The following is a 17,342-nucleotide window of genomic DNA, read 5'->3' on the forward strand; positions in this document are numbered from 1 at the left end:
TTCTAATTGAAAGTACTTTTACAAACTTTCCAATCCAACTGCTGGAGCTTAGGCTGTTCATGTTATTACCATGCAGAGAGATTCAAGGTTTTCTGGTGTGTGTTTTAGATATGAACAGATAGAATACCTGATGTTTCCTAATTTTAAAAATGTTTTTTAAGTTTAGGTGAACAGTCCAAATTTGATCCAATAGATTTCCTTGCCTATCTACTACTTAAAATGACACAAATCCCTGCAAGTTAAGTGGACCAAGGGTTGAAAAGATTGTACTTAAGACATCTCAAGAAGTTTGATGATTTGGTATCAGGAAATGGTTCTGCTGAACTGTTACATGAACGCAAAATGCCTCCAGTGATGTTTTTGAATGCATCTAATGGATCAGAAAGGGGATGGGTGTTATGAGACTATTCAAAGTGCTGTAGGTAACATGGTGGAAGCATGCTGGAGGAAGGAAGTGTTCTCTGCAGGTGGTTGTTAGTGTTGCACCGAACACTTAGTGTGAATTCTCAGACCTGATGGCAAGACAGTGCCAGGTTCTGATAATACAGATCCCAGGAAAGAGGTGCTGATGCCTCTACAGAAGGTTGTATGGTGTATACAGATGCCTTAACAGAAAATATATAGCTTTGTGTCTGAAGAGAGTCTTTTAAAAACTGTGCTTTATACCATGTTTCTTATGCTAGACCTCTTTCCCCACCGTGAAGCAGTTCTAGTTAATTATGCCCAATAAGTGAATATACAGCCTGAGAAACCATGAGCTCAGTGTCTAGACTGCTTCAGCTCTGAGTTTTCTGATTCTGCCTGCTAACTGCAGCATCCCTGATATTTTGGACTTGGGTATGTATTAAATAGGGGAGGGTATGTGACTCATGCAGTTCCTGCTTTCCAGAATACCTGGTACTTTTGTTCCCAAGCCTAAAAACAGGAGCACGAGTAGGTAAGATTTGATTGTTGGCCATTTCTAATCCTTGGGAAGAAATGTAGGTCCTGATGTTTTTCTCCCTGGCCACGAGGGGTCATTGCTGTTCTTTCCAAATCCAGCCGGCACTGTGCCAAGTGCAGACCTAAATTCTGAAATAAGGCTTCAGCAAGGACATTGCTGGCTGTTACTACAAGCCTGTCAGCATAGCTTTTGAAGCCAGCAGGTAACAAGAGATAGGAGGGAAAAACTTGAGTAGGGAGGGAAAAGCTTTCTCAGTAGTTTCAAAGGTACCAGAGAAAGGTACCTGTCCAACTGCCATTTAGTGTTGAAAAGCCTTGTGGCTTTTCTCTCTCTGACAAGTGTTGGGGATCACCGGTGCTCATCCACCTGAAAGGCAATTAGATGTGCTTCTGGGGCTCATGGTGCCCACCCAGAGAGGAAAATTGTCACTGTTAAATCAGGTCCCACAATGTAGCAAATGATTTTCCATGATAGCTCTCCCCTCAGATGAGTGAAGGGTCAGAGAAGATTGGAGGTGGTGGTGATGGGGCTTGGCAAACAGCGTAGGTTCTGACCTCTCGGATGTGTGGGTGAGCCTGGGGTCCTTTTTCTGTAGGCAAGTATACACAGGAAGGTGGACAAGCTATATAAAGAATGCCTTTGACATGGGAAGTACTCAAGAGGTAAAGGAGACTCTAGCAAAATGGAGTCCTCTTGAATTCTTGAAATACTCTTTGGGATTTTTCTAGGCAACTGCCAAGCAGGAAGGGTGAAGAGGAAGAATCTATGGTTTCTCTGGCTTGGGAACAAAATCATAACCCACAGAGGGGCAGGGAAAAAATTCTAATAAATGCTCATTTTTATATGAGGAACTGAAATACGCACCTAGGCACTAAACTGCTTAGACTGGTCTTAGAGTGTCTTTCCCTTGTCACCACTGTCCAATGGCATGAAACCTGTTTATAAGCTGGCTGTAGCCCCTGCCTGTTTTACTTGCTCCAAGGCTAGTACATGGCATAGTTGGGCTTACACTGTTGGTGCTGTCTTGACAGCGGAGCTAGTAAACAGTTCCCTTGCTTGTGGGTGCTGCCTACAAAAATGAGACCACAAATTCAGCCATCTGTAGAAATAGTTTTACTTGCTTATTGGTGTCAGTGTTTGATTCATTTACTAATATGAAGAATGACAAACCCTCCTTTTATTCACAGTAATAACCACTGAGGGTTTTAAACTTGTGCTAATGGATTGTCAATCCAATTACTGCTGCTTATTACGTTATTTCTGTATCACTCACATCCAATTTTGCTGTTAAAGCCAAGTGAATGTTACAAAGACCAGGCTTTGAGCAGGGCCTAGAAGATACTAAAAACCCACTGAAATGAAAGTCTCAGGTTTCCAAGGACCCAGGGATTCCAAGGATAATTAATATCCTGAGATTTCGTATTTGTAAAGAGGTTGGAGCTTTAAGATATTGTGGAGGGGATGGATGAAACATCACTGCAGCTATTGAGTTTTCGTATTTGGTAAAGAGGTTGGAGCTTTAAGATATTGTGGAGGGGATGGATGAAACATCACTGCAGCTATTGAGTTTTCGTATTTGGTAAAGAGGTTGGAGCTTTAAGATATTGTGGAGGGGATGGATGAAACATCACTGCAGCTATTGAGTTTTCGTATTTGGTAAAGAGGTTGGAGCTTTAAGATATTGTGGAGGGGATGGATGAAACATCACTGCAGCTATTGAGTGTAATAACCCACACTCAATGGATGGTAAACAAAAAATGCACTGAAGTTTTTTTATGAAATAGATGGGAGGTACACAGGCCACATGCAAGGCCTTGATTAAAATTGTCTGTAGCAGTCTTTTATTCTAGCCTGGAAATGCAGCTTCTGTGGTCACACAGTCTGACCTCTGTCCTCTCTAATAACTTCTGCATCCAATGGGTAACTTCAAGTTTGTTAACCAGTGAATAATCAACTTCATGAAAACTGGGAACAAGGTAGAGGACAGAAAATGTATCAGCCTTCTGGAAGGAAAGAAGGCAGATATCTTGCTATGATGTTGGGAGTGACCAGCTGATTGGCCTGTCTGCACTTGAGTAGCCCCAGCTTTACACCACTGCTTTGGGAAATGGGAAGTGTTTTGGGAGCAACTGCTGAGCATAAAGAGGCTGAGGACTGCTGGCAAAGAACCTGTCCTACTTGGCTTCTTTCTAATTGCAGAGCATCAAAGGAATACCCAGCTCCTCCAGCTTTTTTATTTTATTTTTTTCTTCATGTCTTGGTAGGAACAAAACAAGAAAAAAGACCTCAAATATTGGCTAACAGCTTGAGTTAAAAGGGCTGGTCATATAGAAGTGAGCTTTTAAAAGATATAGTCTGAGATTGTTTGTAGTTAAACTTTTGGTTAGGCAATTTGCAACTTTTTGACACATTGAATCAATAATAAATTCACCTGTTCTGGTAAATAAAAAGTATGTATATTCATGTGTGGCTGGGAGAAGTATATACAGTCTATATTGTCCAGAACAGAAATCCTGCCTATTTTCAATTACCTCTGTGTATGCCAGTGTATTTTAGTCAAAGCCTTCTGAGTGTTATGGATCTCTGGTAGTCTTCAGGAGTTCACTCTGCTTCGTTCCTGCCATGGTAGCTGATATGAGAGATTATCCAGGGTGCTCCAGTAAGACCCAGAAGGGAGTAACTTTTTCAGTAAAAGATGGTTTGTATTAACTAGTTTGTCAACTCCGGATGAGCAATTTGAGAGAAATTTGTTACTAGCCAGCTTCATTTCCTGAGTTTCCTTCACCCAGTGGGAACACCCGGGGTGTGTTTTGGAGTTGAGCTGGAGGTTAGATCATTGCAGTGAGAAGCTGATCTCCATTACTGAGATAAACTAGAGAAATTTGTCTGAGTTCATGGTGTGGATCTAGGTTTGTCTCAGTGTAGTGTATCAGAATTTCTCTCTTGTATGTTTGTAACACAAACAGCCTTAGTTCGTAGAACTCGAGTTACTGATGGGGAAATGCAATATAAATGGTTTGAAGTCATCGTCCTGGCTAAGAATTAGTGACATAGGTGCAAAATAGTGGAGCAGAAGTGGAGGATCCCTTAAGCTTGAATGAAGTGCTACTGTTTGGGTGCTATTGTTGGAAAATGAGCAAACCATATCTGCTAGGGACCTTGAACATGGTGTAGGAAACATGTTTGAATTTGTCACAAGGGAGGAGTCAGTATAAACAAGCCAGTGCTTGGTTCAGATGGTAACTCTGAGAAGGAGGCTACAGGAGAAATTGCATTTGTGTGTTGTCCCACTGCTGGGTGGGAGCAAGCACAGACCTTTGACCAGAATACTCCAACCTTAAGCTGCTATCTCAGCCCTCTTCCATTCCCAAGACAAACTGGACAGAGAAAAAAATGTCTTCAGCTTCATGGTTTGTGCTCAGCTCAGAGGACATGCATACTGCACATCTAAGGCGCTGTCGTGCAGGCTGAAGAATCTGGAGGTTTAACTTCATCTTGGTATAGAACAGTACACTCATGTAGATAAATAACACATTTTATTGGCTCATTCCTTGGCCTCTAGGGCTGTTTTCAGTGTCAGGTTTTACATATGCCCTCACAGCATTAATAAAGAGATGAAGTCCCTAGTGCCAACAGGATGACTTATCGCTGGTTCTGGAAAAGATGATAGTTGTGTATGCAGATGCCCCATAAGGTTCTCTTCATCCCTGTCCATCTCTGCAATAAGTCCCTAGACTAGGGATCTAGAATAGGCCAGGCAACTTGAGAACAATGCACTTCAAGGCATCTTTGGGGCTTGAGAACCAACCAGCTCTCTTCATCAGATCCAGAAACAACTCAGATGGCCCTTCCAAAGAGATAAGGAATTTGGTATGAGCTTTCTGGCTCCTTAGCTGTGCTGTAGTTAAGGGAGTATCCCAACTTTATGCTTCAGTTTAAAGAGTTTGTTGGTGAAGTTATAGTAGCAGATGCCTACCTAGGGGGGAATTATAAATGGAGTGAATTAAGCCCACAAAGAGAAGCTGTCATGGTCTAAGGGTGCTCATTACCTTTTTCCTGGTGTAGCTTGTTAGATTTGTTTGTTTGTTTGTTTTCCTTTTATTCCTGATATTATTAGATTTTTGCCTTGGATGGATTAAAAAGGGAGATTATGACTGATGGAACTGACACAGCATTTTAAATCTCAGTCTGAAAGCTCTTTGTAAGTGTGTACACGAAGATTTTCCTCACAGCTTTTCAACGTCTTGTCTCTTAAAAAGAAGAAATCAGCTCCCCTATTCTCATACCTAAGGCAGCAGAAAAAGTTCAAGTATGTATATACGGCCCTGCGCCTAAAAACAAATGGAAAGCACGTATCCTTGCAGAGTTTCCTAGAAGCTGGGTGAGGCAAAGAGCAGCATAATTGGGGTCCCCTCTGGACCTTGCAGTACAGCACTAATGAGCCAGTGCAGCGCTCTATTTAGGGACTGGGTCCTAGAGGCACCGAGCTAACTTGGTGCAGCGCCGCATGCAAGCCCTGCTCTCTGGCCACCTCTGCTCCTCACTTCTCCCTCCCCCTGCCTTGTCCTGGCTCTGGTCTGCACCTTCCACACTCACCTTCTTTGCTGTCACTCTCGTGCAAAGTCACTATCGTGATACCCCCCACTCCCAAGTCACCCCCCCCAATTTCTCAATACTCTTCCATTTCTCTCAGCCCCCGTCTGTCACTCCTGTTGTTCTCCCGTCACTGCTACCTCTCCCCCCCCGGCTCTGTTTCCCTCCTCATTAGCCATCTCCCATGTGGTGCCCCCTCCATTTCCCTCGTCCATCCCCCGTTCTCCCCCTTTCCCTCAGACCCCTCCATGGCTCCTGCCCAACACTTGCCTCCCCTTTCTCCTCACCAGCCCCGAGCCCTCTTCGCGTCTGCCCCGCCAGTTCCCCCATCGCCCCTGGGCGCCCCCGTTTCCCTCATCCTTCCCTTCGCCTCCCAGGCTCCCTCGCAGCTTCCCCCTGCCATTTCCCTCATCTTCCCCTTCCCCCTCCTCCCTCCCCTCCTGCTGCCCCCATTTCCCCGCAGTGCCCCCACCCGAGCGGCCCCTCCATTCCCTTCGTGGTCCTGTGGTCGAGACACCTCCGTGCCCCCCCCCCCCGGACTCCCTCTCTCCCTCAGGGCCCCTCGACGACCCCCCTCTTCCCCGCCGCCGACCCCCCTTTCGCCCGGCAGGTTCCCGTCATGGCGGCCGCGGGCGCGGCGCCCTGACGGGGCCGCGAGCGGCAGCGGGCAGGGGCAGCGGCCGCGCCGGGCGGGAGGCGGCGGCGGCGGCGGAGGAGGAGGGGCCGGAAGGGGATGTGACCGCCCGCCCCGCCGGCCGCGGACGGGGCCGCGCCGCGCCGGGGGTTCCGGGATCTCCCTCGCCGCCTGCCGCTGCTGCCGCCTCTGCCCGCCCGCGGCGCTCGGTGCCCGCCGCCGCCGCCGCCCCCTTCCCCGCGGCCCCCCGCCGCCGCCGCCGCCGCCCGTTGTCGCCGCTCCCGTCAGGCCCGGCCCGGCCCCCCGAGGCGGGCGGGCGGCGGCGGCCCGGCCCGCTGCCCCCGCCGGCCCCTCCCGCGCGTCCAGCCGCGGCGGGGCCGGGCTCGGCCCGCTGGCGCTCGCCGCCGCGGCCTTCCCCGCCGCCGGCCTCCGCCGCTGGGATGAAGCCAGCGCAGTCACCCCCGCTTGACCTCTGCCGGCTGCTGTGCAGAAACCTTCCTCCCGGAGAGCATCCCCGGACTCATGCGCCTTCCCCGCCGCCGGCCTCCGCCGCGCCGAGCCGCGGGGCGCCGGGCTGCTGCTGAGCCCTGAGGGACGAGGCCGCCGGGCCTGGCCGCGCTGCCCTCGCCCGCCCGTCCGCCCGCCGCTGCGGCCCCGCGTGCTGGGCTCGGGCGTGCGGGGCGTCGCTTCGGCCCCCGCCATGGTGCCGCGCTGCCCGCTCGCCTCGGCCTCGGCCTCGCCTCCGCCCGCGCCGGGCGCAGGCAGCAGCGGTAAGAGCGGCGGGGAGCCGGCGAGGGGAGAGGGCGACAGCCGGTGAGGCGCGGCCGGCGCGCTCGCCCTGCGGAAGGAGCGCTGGCGCGTCCCTGAAGGCCGAGGTTGCCTGCGCTTTTTTTGCGAAGCCTCAAATGATTTTGACGTACTTGAGCCTCTTAAGACTTTAACGATACTTGAAGCCAAATACGTGGCTTTTTGGCCTTTACTAACTCAATGCTATGCAAAAGAAAAGAAAAAAAAAAGAAAGCTTGACACCGATTGCGGTGGGAATGATTATTTCCTGCCCTGGGTGAGCCTACATGTGGTTTCTTGTTTGTAAGATGAACTAATTCTCCTTTGCCCAGTGGAAGACGCACTGCATATGATAACGTAAAACTTTGACGACACTTGTAGTTACTAAGCAATTGGAACTTTTAACTTGTTGTTTTGCATAAAGCCACCTAAAGAGCCTTGTTGCTGTCTTCAGAAGCGTTGGAAGAGCCCGTGTGCTTGTCTTAATTCTTCGCCTCAAGTGACTTTATTACGCACCAAGTGCAACCAACGCATCCACCTAAAATACGATTTCCTTCCAAGCTCCGTCCCAACCTGGAAGATCAGGGATCACAGACTTCTTCAAAAACTTCCTGTCCTGGGGAAGGCTGCCCAGAGTTACTTTATGGGGCAGCAGCCTGGAAAAGTCCTTGGGGACCAAAGGAGGCCAAGTCTGCCTGCCCTCCACTTCATCAAAGGAGCAGGGAAGAAGGAATCATCTAGGCATGGGGGCCCACACTGTAATGTCTTTGTGGAACATGGTAAGACATTTCTGTTGGGATTTCTTTTGGTTTATTTCTGGTCTAGCAGATCGGATGCTATATTGTTTATTAAATTGCTTTATGCAGATACAAAGAGATCATACTGCGTGAAAGTCTTCTGTTTCCTCTCTTGCTTCTTGATGCAAATCCTGTGTGATCATTCAGTAAGAAGATATTTCACTTGTGTCAGATTGCTTGAAACTTGAGGTGGTTATTCAGCTGAGTACTAAATACAAGGAAATGCTTGTTCTTAACATCACACAATTTTCTCATTTCTGCCTTAGATATATTCTTGTTCAAAATCTGGGTAAGTGTTGATTTGGCTGTCTTATGGGTATAGACCAACCACAGCTGATAGTGATGCTGTTGTCAGTGACAGGCTTTTCTAATTATCTTTAAAGTGTCTCTGCTACCTTAAAAAAAAAAAAATCCTTCCTTTAGTGAGTTTGTGGGTGCTGCAGTTGTGACACCTGATGTGAATCAAACACATTCTTACTAATTTGCTTAGTGCATTTACAGCACTTTTGGTTAGTGGTTTCTCCTCAAGCCAGTTAGGCCTTGATCTTGTGCTGTGATGGGAGTAAGTGCAAGAGTGAACAGGTTGGGAGGTTAGCAACCCCTTCGCTTGCTGGTTTTCTAAAAAGATTGAGAATTTCAGGAAAGAAACGAAATGAAAAACTCAGCAGGACTCGGAGGTAGGTTTAGTAACCATTTCATTTCTTTTTTAGTATATAAAAGACTGAGTAGAGTTCAAGCTTATAGAAGCCATTTTCAAAGCTCAGACCCAATAAAGTGTTGTTTTGCTGAAACTTTTGGAGTAATCCTTCTTTTTGCATAATATGTTTTCAGTTCTGATGCTCTTTGAGAAGACATGCTACTGGCCTCTCTCTTAAGCTAGAGAGTATGATCTTTGATAAAGCTTGTTGAACAATTTTTTCCTCCTGAGAAAGTTTATTTGAGCACATAGCCAAACTGTTGTATAATATTTATCCAATTAAAAATTGAAAAATTAGCTGTGTCTGAGAACTCAATCAACTGCTAGGTGGAAAAGTTCTTAATTAATTTTATTTTAGCTGGGCTTTGTTTTGCAACTTTCTCGTATTCTGAGTTTCTAGGAGTCACCAAGAAATTCTATGCGGTACTTAGCAAAGGTACAGATGGAGCTGCTGTGTACATACTACAGAGTTTCAAGTTACGTAGTGTTTCAGGTTACATTAATGTTATTTCTTCTCGTTTCCTGTACAGTGTTTGTGCACTGAGGTTATTTGAAAATTGAAGGTTATTAGTGGAAAGATATATAAGTATATAAGGGCTAACTTGACATTCTAGAAAACTTCTGCAGCAGGATTTTTATTAAGGTATGTTTTCAGTACCGAAATATACCCACTCCTCCACCCCCAGTTTGGTTCCTGCTTTACTACTTTGGACAGAGTTTCAAGGTCAGATGAGACACATTGCACTTAACTGCAAGCAATACAATATTCTAACTACCTTTAGTGTTTTGATGTAGCAGAAGAGCCAGAAATGCTCCTTTTTGATCATCTAACAGGAATAGGCAGATGGTAACTTTTTGCCAGTATGACCTGAGGTCAGAACATCCTAGCACATTTGCAAAGAAAAATAGCGTCTATAATGTCCATATACCATATGTCCACAAGAGACCTCAGTATCTTGATTTTGAAAAGAATAAACTTGAAAGGGGACATCAAGGCCAGTACATCTGTTAAGAGCACTGCAAAAGATCAGCCTCGCTTATCCACATGAGGAAATTTTTTTTCCTTTGACTGTACGAAATAGTTCTTCGTAGTCCAGACAGTGGAAGGCTGTATCACCATTTTTGTTGTTCGACTCTATTTTGAATTTTAGTCTCTGAAAAATGTTATCTTGCCATTGAAATATGTGCACTTAAAAATATGTACAACAATACAGAGGAAACAAAGCTCATCTTAGTTCTTCATCTCCTTCAAATTTTTATTGATATTTTTTGCCTTTGAAATGTATATAACCTAACGTATTGATTTTCTAACATACTGACTTTCCAATTAATGGAAAGAATGTTCACATTTTCAATCTTATTCAGAGACAGTACTGTAAACAGTATTTTATAAAAAAAAAAAATAGGTTGGGATTTTTTAGAGTTTAAATAATTCTTGCACGTTTGCCTTATCTTCATTACTAGGTTTCTTCTGAATGTCAAATACTCTAGCTGGATTCTCTAGCCTACAGTGGGAACTAGTTTGTACCTAGAAAATCAAACATCCTGCTTTTCATAACTAATAAATATTTTGGAGAAATTCAAGGATGGACTGCTTAAAGCAAACACCTAGAGATAGTAGAACTCTTAAAGATACTTGTTTGAAGTTACTGTATGTTAAAATGCGTGATAAAGCAAAAAAACCCTATTGAGTTTATAATAGCGTGGCTCGTCTGCTACGACTGTGTTTTGGCAGTGCTGTTTCGTAAGCTTGTCTCACTAGTTTTGGTGGGACCACAACCTGCTAAGTTCTACTAAGGCTGATTCAGTAGACACTTAGCAATGATTATCAGAGCATTGAAAGTCTTAAATGCTTCAGTGATATTGACTCTTGTTTGATTCGTCAAAGTGCTAATAAATAATACCAGACGCTAACAATGCATGGCAAAATGATTTTCGGGAAAGTAATTCCGCTTCTCGTACATCCTTCTCGCCGTAGCATTCGAAGCAATGCTTTGATATGTTTTCCAGATGTGAGGAGACAACTCTCCAGAAGTCAGCTGTGCTGGTAGTGAAATGTTCTACTGGAATAATGCAAAGAAACTTTAAATTTTGTCATTGAGGCCAGCATTATAGTGGGAAAATCCATTGGTGATTTAGGACCAGCAAGTTTTGGACTTTTTCTTTCTTTGTCTTTCTGCTTCCACCACTAAAGGTGTTTCGCAAGCAGGAGTTCACTGTGGTGTAGTTATCCTTGGTAGCAGAGTAGCCCTTGAGAGGCTTTTGCATATTGCATCTTGATGCAAATTACTTCATCTCTTAGATTATCCTTTCTCTTAACTTCAAGATGGCAGATAAAGTCAATGTCTGCCTCTTCCCTTGTGCTTTACTCAGCTGAGCAATATTTACTGCTTTTGGGAATATCCAGCTGAGAGAGGAAAAAACAGTTAATGGCAAAGAGTTTGTAAATACAGATCTAAGCTTGCCCAGCGGTATCTTGCGTCTTTCCAGAATATTAATACTCAAACTTATGAAAAGAAACAAATGCAATGTTAAGGTGCATTCCCACAAAACTCAACTTTGATCTTGGAGCTGGCCCTAGTTAATTGAAATGATCTGCAAACACCACAGTTTCTATAACTGTGTTAGGTAGGTGTTGCTGTATTCAGTGATGGTTCTTTGAAGCATCTTGGAAGAATAGTAACTCTGAGCAAAAGCAGTATTTGAAGACTTAAAATTATTAAAATTCTTCTTCTTCTTCTTTTTTAAATCTCTGATGCTGAGCTAAGGAAGAGCTTGATAGTATGACTGTCTAGTGAGATAGTAGCTTTGGTCCACGGGAGAACCATAGCTTGTATGCAAGTTACTGGACTGTTGACTGTTGTGTTACTGCTTGGTCAACAACCGAAGAGTGTCACAGCTTGCTGCTTGCTATGCTACACTTGTAAATGTGGGCGTAAGTGCAGCGCCTGGCTGCGCTGTGTGGCTGAAGTTATTGCTTGGATGAGAGGGGAGCGATGGACTCCAGCACTGCTAGTTATGACCTTGGAAGAACCAGCTAGCAGCCGCAGGGTTTGCTGCGGAGGGGTGTCCCTCCTGTGGGGCCTATGAGCCGCAAAGATTGGGGCTTATATGTACTCTTTGCTGTGTGGATGGTGACAATGACTGAGAATGGGAACCACCTTTCTATGGACATGGGTGGTGGGAGATTGAGTGTGATATTTGGATTTAGTAGCAGGAAATCATGGTAAATAATAGCTTAAAAGATGAATCATTTTAAGGACGCTGCAGCGTTGATGTACATCTTTGCTGCTGGTAGTGCCATCTTTGCTGTGGCAAAGATGATTTGAGGATAGTTGATTGAGGGGAAGAAAAGACCTTCTAAGTGGTCTTGAGTATGAGACTTTTATGCTGCTTCTTGTTACATATAGTGGATCACTGATAGGCTTCAACCTGTCTCAACTTTTTCATTGTTTTGTGTTATAAATCATAATGTACAAACCTTTGAGACATCATGCAATTAACACAACTATGGTTAGCTTTAAAGTTGTTAGGAAGAGAAGGTGCTTTGCTTTATTTTTTAATCGGTATTATGCGTTTACACTACTAGGGAGTAATAACTGTTCAACTTTGGACTTTAGGACACAGGTGATAATGCACTTAGACAACAACTTTTTTTGTCTTACATTTTGGTAATGGTAAAATGTGGACTTATCTTTTAGAAGTGAGAGTGTGAAAAAGTGATAAGGAAGCTTGAATGAGCTGTTTGCCTTACTGGAAAAAAGAGAGATGAACCCCAGGAACTCTGTCCATTTTTCTTATAACTTTAGTGCTCAATTCTACTGAGGTCAGCCTGCAATAGTCTGTCATATGAGAGCTGAACTTTTGTTCTTATAAGGGTGCTGAAAGTTTTACTGCTTTAACTGGGAAGTAATTCTACAAAATGGATCCATAGCATAAACTTGCCCAAGCTGCCTATTGGAGATGTGTCCTATAAAATATGATATTAGTAAAAAATCAATTAAGAATCTCTGCCTGCGTTGTTGATTGAAAAAAAATGATTCTTTTTAATAATCTTTATGATTAATAATCAAACTTCCTTTACATTAAAAAATTTCATGTTTCAACGGTGTGGATTGTGAAAATACGTAATATACAAATACATACTATAATATATGCTGTTGTTATTTTTATTTGTTATTTTTATGAAATGTTGGTCTTTTTCATCTCTTGGACTTGCACATTTTCTTACATGGTATATTATTCATTGAGTAAAAATATTATTAAAATCAATTGTGAAAAGTAATATACAAATACATACTATAATATATGCTGTTGTTATTTTTGTTATTTTTATGAAATGTTGGTCTTTTTCATCTCTTAGACTTGCACATTTTCTTACATGGTATATTATTCATTGAGTAAAAATATTATTAAAATCAATTTTAAGACTTTAAAATAAACTTTTGTCAGTCAGGTGATCCAGAATTGGTTGTGAGCAAGAAATAAAGCAAGGCTTTATTATCACTCACTATCCTTTATCTTACAGGTAGTCTCAACAAATCTACTTTATTCACAGTATACATTTATTAGATAGTCGGATACCATACATAGAAATAATTTATGAGATTCCTTCTACTCAAAAACTTTATTTAAAACCCATGTAGTTCTAAACCTTATCTCTTATCTCTTCCCATTATTCCTTGGAGCATCTTTATACTCAGTCTCTGATGTCTCACCAGCTGCAAGACCTGAGGCTTGGAACTGTTTTTCTCCTCCTACTGCCTCTTTAGACCTTTCACCTGAAATTGTGTCTTTAACAGCAACGTAAGGGAAGTCCATTATTTTAAGTCTCCCTTTTGTATCTCAGGTCCGTGTTCTAAACTGACAACACTTTATTCATTGGTAGGTGAGAGATTTGGCAGCACCCAAACGTTATTTTCCATCTCTATTAGGAGAGACTTATCCCTGCTTTAAAATCATTGCTTATGTATCCAACTTCAATGTGCTTCAGTATTAATCAGGTTAGTGCTGGCACCAGCTGCACACCAAATGTGGATTTGTTTACAGTCTCTGATTACATTCCTTTTTATCATCTAAAACCCTTGCTATAATTTTTTTTGCTCCAGTTATCAAATAGCAGTAGGTTTCAGTAAGAACCCCCTCTACAAAAACTTCATCTAGGATTGGAAAATGTTAGGGAAGAGGCCTACAACTTGCTGAACTGTTTTGTTTTTTCATGTTCACTGACGTGGAGGATGGTGATGATGGGGAAAGGCTAATCCTGTTTTTTTTGGGGGGGGGGCAAAAGCAGTTCTGGTTTGCACACTGTCTAATCATTGATAACTTCCCATATTTAAGCAGTTCATCTCCTTCACGATGAATAGATAGTTGCTAATATGCCAGACTTTCATTAGCAGATTGTGCTGGTTCTGCATTTTTGTTATTTAACAGTTTTAAGAGATATGCTATATGAGAAGATCAGCAGAGAGAGGCAAGAGAAAGCTGCGGGGTGTTAGAATAGAAATTATTGCTGGTAAGTGATCTTCTTATTCAAAGCACTTCAGAATTTGCCAGTATTTTAAATTGAAAAGTTTAAATCTTAAGCTTGAAAGCAGGGAGTGGGCATAGTACTGTTGATAAAGTTGGGAAATTTGAGTTTTACCCTTGATGCTCCTTGTGACATCGGGCAAACCGTGACGGGGAAAGAAAGGTGAAAATGGTTTTGACAAGTCTTGTTCTTTTGATTGTCGTCTTTGTTGTCTCAGGCTGTTCGCTTGGTGCTTAGAACAACGGCTTTGCTTTGCCACTTGAGTGCCTGGAAACTTTTATAAAGACGACAAGAAATAAATCTATGAGTATTGCTGTTACTAGGCAATTGTGCTGTATTTGCCACATATGGAAGCGACTGCAAACACTTCTTAGTGTCTTGACAAGATGTCAGATAAGGAATACTGTTAACTGATACCAGGCGATTTGAACACGTCTGAAAAAAGTTAATATCTGACCGATAATCAGCGGTGAATTTGGTATCGGAGGGAAACTTGATAGCATCAATACCTCAGCCTTCATTTGGAATATTTTAGCATCCCCAAATTTCACAGAATATTACTACAGCTCTGGTGGTATACTTGATATACGCAATAAGGTTTAAAATGGGTGTCATGCTATTAACTATGTGCAAGTGGGCATTCACTGTGTCATAAGATGTAATATACTTTTGCTATTTGATTTTTCTGATTGATTTGTATTAACGTAAACTGAAGGAGAGGTTTAAAATGCTGTCTGCTGGAGGTGGTTACTTCAGATGTGCTTTGCTTTCCTTTTTGGGCAGGGGGAGGAGGCTGCATTTAATGTGCAGTATCTATTGATAGCAGTATGAAGAGCGCTAGTGTCTTGACCCAGTAGTCTTTTGTGATTCTTGACTTACTCTGCCATTCTAGCAAGAAGTAACAAGTCTCCTTATAAAAAGGTCTGTTGTGAATCACAGAGGTCTATTACTGTAGGAACGCGTAAGCCAGTCTCAGCAGAAGTTGAAGGAACTCTACCACTTAGGTTTTGCCGACCATCTTACCGGATCTTACTCTGTACTGATGGAAGGTCTTTTTAAACAATCTGTAGAGGTTATTGATCTGGTTACCAGCGTATCTGTTTTCTCAGTTTAAAGAGGAATCTTGGACAGAAAAATGTAATGTGCGTCCAGATAATTTAAGTAAGTAAAACCTTCTAAGACAATGTCTTTCCTTAGTTCTTAACTTTGTTCTTTATACTTGCATGTTTAATCCAAATTCTGCCCTTTGATATTCTGCATAACTTCTGGTGAAGTGGCTGGAAGTTGCATCCACCTGAGGGCAAAATCTGATATGAATCTGCTGAAGTAGTTTTTTTTACGTTCTGGGAAGAGCCCTTTTCTACATGTCTCATCGCAATGATGGGGCAAGCATGTCCTGGATACAAGCGTCCTTGACGTTTTGCTTAAAGTACTTCCTAGGTCAGGCTTGCTTAGCTTCCCCCCCCCCCCCCCCCCCAGGACTTCTTCCTTCTTGTTACCCATTAGGTTGCAAAAAGCATGAGTTTGCTTTTCTGCAGAATATTTGCTCTTAATTTACACGATGTAGGGGAGCTCATCGCTCTTTCATGACCGTGGAGACTGGCTGATTTATGTTGTATCATCTCTGTGCTCTGCTTTTATCTAAAATGAATAGAATTTCACAATAGATTATTAATCACTAAGACTTTGGTTTTATTGTGTGTATTAAAGGCAATATCGCTGGGCACTGCCTGCCTTGAGAAATTTCTTAGCCATTAATGCTGCTTTTTCTAAGGCCTTTTGGTACGTTTATTTTTCTGACTGACTTGGGTTCCTACCATGTCAGTTCAGTACTCCCCACCGGCTTTTCTAGGACCTGAGTTGTGTTCAGTCTGCCTCTCTGTGAACTCATCCTTTGAAATGTAGTGTGATCAATATAGCAAACCCTGTTTGGTCCAGGCTCTCCTTAAACTCATGAGAGTAATATATTGAACCTTACTGTATTTTGGTTTGTGTTCTATATTTGCATAAAACAGAAAACGATAGGCTCGGAGTGGATGAAGACATTATTGAATTACACATGACTGCTGCCTGATTTGGCCTGTTAGGTGCTTGCTTTTTGAGATGGTGAAGCTTGCTGAAGTTCAGGAATCCCCCTTTCCTGACCTGCTCTTTGTTTCCTGCCAAATTTCTATCGCAGTTGGAAGTACAGAGTGACCTGGGCATGTTCCCTTTGTTTCCTGTCTCACTGATGCTGGATAATGGGAAATTTCACTTATTTGCACGTATCCAAAATCTACCCAAGGTCATGTATATGCCAACTCTGTCACCTTCTTGCAGTGAAACTAATGATCTGCTCAGCTGCCAATCTGCAGCTGGTAAAATTGATGGGGTTTTGTGACTCTCTTTTTTTCTTTTTTTCCCCTTGTGTGTTGCCAGAATAAATAACGTTATTTTTCAGGAGACTGAATATGTGAATGGTAGTGGGATAAGGACACGGAAACTTTAAATATGAAATGGTTCAGACTTCCTGGAAATGTTTGGTATTTCACTTGTGTTAAAGTTGTAGAATTTCATAGGACAGTTTTGCTAACTGCTGTCCATTAAGTGGGACCGCTAAATGGCTATGTCCCCTGTAGTTACCATATTCTCGATTTCTGATATGACCAAAATGGGTTATCAACAGGGCTCTTATGTAGTAAACTGAGGTCTTTTCCAATTAAATTTTTTAAATTACATTTATAAAAAACCTTGAGAAAAATAAACTGCCATATAATACACTGGCCACTAGGTGTCTTTTTTTGAATCTTTTTAATGACTTGCTCTGATTAAAACAAACCCTCTTTATTAAAAACTCTGTTTCTTGGAAATATGCACAAGATCCAGGATCAGAGAAGACAGTTGTGAATTTCAGAAATAGTGCCTGACCAGTCTTTTTAGGTAATTTTAGAGCCTGCAATCCTGGCTATTTGAGTGTGCTTTCTGATGAATTATGCCATCTCTTTTGGATGGGAGAATTTTATAAAAATGAATAAGATTTAGTGGATCTAGCAGAACAGTTTAAGCTATAAATATGTTCATTTGAATGGATTTGTATTGGTTCTTTTTTTTTTTCCTAACTGTAAGCTTTCTTCATATCTGTAAACCTAACAATGTATAATGTTGGTTTAAAAGGTACATTCTAGTTTAGCCAGAATTACTGGAACAGCTATTAAAGATATGTTTATCTGATTACACCTGATGTTTGCAAATAACTTTGGAAAGCTCAAATGAAAAGTGTTATATTAATGCCGAGCTATTATTTCTTGTTAAATGTTTTTCATTTGATGAGTAAAAAGATGTGTTTGAAATTCTTCTCAATCTCAACTTCTTATAAAACTTGC

General features: G+C 42.5%; 1 protein-coding gene across 1 annotated transcript in view; it reads left to right on the forward strand.

Moving 5' to 3' along the window:
• Positions 1–6,965: 6,965 nt before the first annotated feature.
• ABL1 (ABL proto-oncogene 1, non-receptor tyrosine kinase) overlaps positions 6,966–17,342 on the forward strand; it is an 83,271-nt gene continuing 72,894 nt past the window's right edge. The window contains exon 1 of the mRNA XM_062591332.1: positions 6,966–7,735. Within this exon, the coding sequence (XP_062447316.1) occupies positions 7,600–7,735 (136 nt within the window). The 5' untranslated portion in view covers positions 6,966–7,599. The remainder of the gene's footprint in view (positions 7,736–17,342) is intronic.

Source organism: Rhea pennata, chromosome 18 (assembly GCF_028389875.1).
Source record: "Rhea pennata isolate bPtePen1 chromosome 18, bPtePen1.pri, whole genome shotgun sequence".
Taxonomy (NCBI): Eukaryota; Metazoa; Chordata; class Aves; order Rheiformes; family Rheidae; genus Rhea; species Rhea pennata.